The sequence below is a fragment of the Geospiza fortis genome, unplaced genomic scaffold, assembly GCF_000277835.1.
Source record: "Geospiza fortis unplaced genomic scaffold, GeoFor_1.0 scaffold143, whole genome shotgun sequence".
NCBI lineage: Eukaryota > Metazoa > Chordata > Aves > Passeriformes > Thraupidae > Geospiza > Geospiza fortis.
In genome coordinates, this window is record NW_005054590.1 from 264,050 (window position 1) to 268,369 (window position 4,320).

Here is a 4,320-nt window from a genome sequence, read left to right on the forward strand (position 1 = left end):
GGGGATTTTGTTTACAAAGGGAAAATCTCATGCCAGTTCTTGGGATATGTTTACTGTGCTTGGGTAAGTGGGTTTTTATCCACACTGTATCAAGCAGCAAGCTCCACAGACTCAGTAAAAGGAACAGGCATTCAAGTACTGTCCTGCACACCAGCTTCTGTTGCCATAATTTATTGGTTGCTGATTTAGACCAGTTTATATAACATGCAAGATGAAGAAAACCAATCACTTATTACAAAAATGTGGGTATCCACAGCTCAACAATTCCAGGAGTGAATGGCAAATGCAGCCCAAGTCTCAGTGCAGGTGGCAAACAATGCACCTACCTTTTTCTTCTCTCTGGTAAAGGAATTGCTTTATGACTAGAAACGACACCAATGACTGAACACATGAAGTATTTCATTATCCCTATTTGATAAGTTCATTACAGCCAGGCAGCTGCTCAGCTGCAGTAGCACAAGGGAACAGGGAGCTGCTCTATGAACACACCTCAGCGTGACATGGGAAAGCCCTGCAGGGACTACAGTCTGAAAAGCCAACGTGTTTCAGTTGCTATTCCTCCGGGTCTCAGTCAGTCACTTCTGGCTGCAAACAGGGAGCAAAAGGCACCACAACCCCCGTGCCCAGGAGCCATCAGACACGTGCAGCTGGGCGTGCATGGACCCACGGCAGCTCCACCCACAGCTCTGGGGAAGGAGCAAAGCCTGCCTCGCCAGCCTCAGCACCGCTGAACAATAATAAATAACCCAAAAAAACCCCAAAGCCCCAGCCCGCCCCTCTCACTGTGGAGTCCTGTGCACTGTACTACACACCCTGCTACCGAATCAACTCAGAGAACCCCCATTAAAATCAGCAGAAACTAAAAACGTGCAGTGCTCAAGGTACTTATTCCTATTTTTATCCTTTGTTCGTGCCTCTCCATACCGTTCTCACAGGGCACTCTTAGGGAATTTCGAGAGCTTGAACTCCTGACTTCCCCAACAAGAAACCCCAAGAGAAAAGAGATTAAAATGAAAGCAAATTTAAAAATAAAATGATCAAATGCCCAGCATATTTTAAGTCACAAAATTAAAAGCAGAAGTGTATCTTGTTTTCTAAATGACAACTTATCAGGATCTTTGTTTTGTGATGACTCAAGAGCATAAATGCACCTAAACAATTTTTCTACGGCTTCTTCCAGTTAATTACTAGTATTTTGTTTTAAAAAAGAGGTTTTGGGTTTTTTTCCTTTTCACATCCTAAACTGGTATTTGAATTAGCAACAGGTTGCAGGAAGTCTTGTTGTCAGACAGGCTGTAGTACAGCAGCGTGTATCATTCTTTCCCAAGCATCAGCTGCTCAGTTTTCTAGGAGTTTTTCCCAAGGATGGCTAAGGTTTGCAGCGCTGGACAAAGCGTGGATAGAGACAGACATCTCGGATGTGGTGTCTGTTCAGAATCCAGGTCAGGAACCGCTCCAATCCCAAACCGTATCCTCCATGAGGGCACGTACCGTATTTTCTCTGTGAAATCCAGGGAGGGATATTACACATTTTCTAGGAAGTTGCAGTTGCATTAACACCACCAGAAACAAGAAGCCCTGTAGGAGGGGAGAAGCCCCAGGTGCCGTGTGAGCCCAGCACAGGGCGCTGTACTGACCTGATCCGTGTACCAGTAGTAGGGTGTGGGATCAATGCCCTCTCTCTTGTAGCCCTCGAGCAGCTCCTCGCTGTCCCAGATGCGCATGGAACCGCCCACGATCTCACCCACGTTGGGCATCAGCACATCCACCTGCAGGGCACCACAGCACGGCCCACTTACAGCTGAGCCACCACAGAGGGCACTGGGCCCAGACAGCCGTGCCAAGGCACCCACAACAAAACCCAGCAGGGATTCTCCAAGGGATTCCTGCAGCACCCATGCCCTCACACGTCCCCATGCTCCAAGCTACCGCAGCAGGTAAAAGGACTCACAGACTCGGTGAGGCGCGAGTCATCGCTGCAGCGCTGCATGTAGAAAGACTTGATCTCTGCAGGGAAGCGGCACAGCAGGATGGGCTCGTTAATGGTGTCTGTCATCAGCCTCTCGGGAGCTTCGGGAATGTCCTAGGGTCAGAGCAGGCTTTATTCTCGTTCAGCACCAAAACTACACTCATACACAAGTCCCACATGAAGCGGGCATGAAACGAGACAGTTTCACAATGCACATGTCCACGCTTTCATCCTAATGCTCCTAAACTCTTAAAACTTATTTTATAAGAAATAAAAACCCACATGTCTGGGAAAAGAAAAACCTGTTCCATTAAAATCTAAGTCTCCCCAATATATGAGACAGAAAACCGAGGGGAAAAAACATCCTGGCTATGCTGTCAAGTTCTCCTGAGCTCCTTCAAACAACTGTCTCGCATGCTGGAGAAGCGTGGCCAGGAAATTGATGACAGGTGACAACACAGGTTTCTATCCCAATGCTGAAGGACATCAGGTCAAATCCCAACCCACAGCTGCATCCCTAGATGACATTACTCCAGCTCCCAGCAAGACATACCTCCCCAAACTCATAGTAAGTGCCATCTTCCTTCTTCACATCGTGTTCCTTCAGCCACTCGATGGCTTCAGCATAGTTCATGCGTCGGAAGGGACGCTTGGGGGGCTGGAAACTCTGGGGATAAGAGCAAACACAGGTGCAGGAGCACCATTTTAAAAGGGATACTTTTCTAGCTGACCACCATGTCCATAACCTTTCCCAGCTCACATGCCATCAAATTATCATTAAATGAACAAATTAAGCTCAGTACTACAAAGCTAGAACCAAACACAACCATCTCAAGCCCAGGAAATCTCACAGATCACTTGGGAGGAAAGATAAGGAAGTATTTCCAGAGCTTTAGGGCTCCATGTCCCAGGAGAGGAACTGAAACACCACTTGTTTCATCACTCCCTCATGGTCCATCATGAGGGAGCTCAGCTGCAGTAGCTGCAGTAGCACGAGGGTTAATATCTGATCTCTGGCATGGAGGATTTTATTCCACTGGCACAGCACATGCTCCCATAAATCCTGGCACTCTGCTGGTTTCTGGAGCACGCTAGCAAGGCACATCTTCCCCCACAGTTCCCTGCTTTGGTCTCTACCGGCCTTGCAGTTTTTTCATTCTTATTATGTTTAATATTCTTCTTGCCCTTACAAATAGTAAGTAAGCTCATGCCATGCCCTGCATCTCCCAAAGGAATGTGCTGAGTAGGAAAGGCTTAAGATCCTATTTTCTTGGCTGCTCCCATTGCTGCTGCCTACCGGGTTGAGGTCGTACAGTAAGCTCGCTGCAGGTGATTTCAAGACTCTGTCCACGACATCACACACCAAGTTCTCCAGACGGTCCAACAAATCCTCAAAACTTATAAAAGGACATTCAGCTTCGATGTGAGTGTACCTGGAACAAAGCCACACCACTGCAAAGTCACATACAAGCAACACATCTTCAGCTATGAAACAAACTCATCTAAAGAACCCACAACCCAAACCCCTTTTACTCCCACACCGTAAAGGAAATCAAGCTGTTTCAAAAGAAACAAGGACAACTGTCCATACTCTGCCAAGTGCCTGCGGGTCCTGGACTGCTCAGCTCTGTAGGACTGAGCAATACAGAAGACATCTCCCAGAGCTGGCAGGCAGGTCTCCAGGTAGAGCTGGGATGACTGGGTCAGGTACGCCTCTTCACCAAAGTAATCCAGCTTGAACAGGGTGGAGCCTCCCTCCACCTGCGTCTGCACTAAGGTAGGTGGTGTGACCTGCAGGAGAACAGGGCTGTCACTGCTTGAATGAAGAACTGAGCACACGGATGAGTCAGGGCACCAGAGCAGTCACTTGCTGACCAGGGAACACACGCTTACTTCATAGTATCCGTTGGCAAAGAAGTGATCCCTGAAGGCCTGCACGACCATGGAGCGCACCTTGAAGATTTTGGACATGTTCTCGCCTCGAATCATCATGTGCCTGTTGTTGAGCTGCACGTCCACCTCTGAGTCCTCGTTGAGCAGATTGTCAGCCCCTCCTGCTGGGGCCAGGCCGATGAGTTCCCAGTAATCACAGCTCAGCTCGTGGCCTCCTGGAGCCTGCCAGTGGGAGAGAAACCAACACTGGGGAAAAAGTCCACTGGTTGCCCCTTGGATGTCTTTTCACAAGGGCTTGGGGTGATGGGACAAGGGAGAATGGCTTCCCACGGACTGAGGGCAGGGTAGATGGGATATCAGGAATTCTTCCCTGTGAGGGTGGTGAGGCCCTGGCACAGGGTGCCCAGAGCAGCTGTGGCTGGCTCACCCCCGGCCGTGTCCACGGCCAGGGTCGGGGG

At 49.1% G+C, this 4,320-nt stretch overlaps 1 protein-coding gene across 1 annotated transcript in view; it reads right to left on the bottom strand.

Moving 5' to 3' along the window:
- Positions 1 to 879: 879 nt before the first annotated feature.
- The window catches only part of NARS1 (asparaginyl-tRNA synthetase 1), a 6,335-nt gene continuing 2,894 nt past the window's right edge, over positions 880 to 4,320 (bottom strand). Inside the window, exons 8-14 of the mRNA XM_031064432.1 lie at positions 3,863 to 4,084; positions 3,561 to 3,760; positions 3,267 to 3,402; positions 2,523 to 2,636; positions 1,952 to 2,083; positions 1,638 to 1,769; positions 880 to 1,501 (exon numbers count right to left, since the gene is read on the bottom strand). Of these exons, the coding sequence (XP_030920292.1) occupies positions 1,370 to 1,501; positions 1,638 to 1,769; positions 1,952 to 2,083; positions 2,523 to 2,636; positions 3,267 to 3,402; positions 3,561 to 3,760; positions 3,863 to 4,084 (1,068 nt within the window). The 3' untranslated portion in view covers positions 880 to 1,369. The remainder of the gene's footprint in view (positions 1,502 to 1,637; positions 1,770 to 1,951; positions 2,084 to 2,522; positions 2,637 to 3,266; positions 3,403 to 3,560; positions 3,761 to 3,862; positions 4,085 to 4,320) is intronic.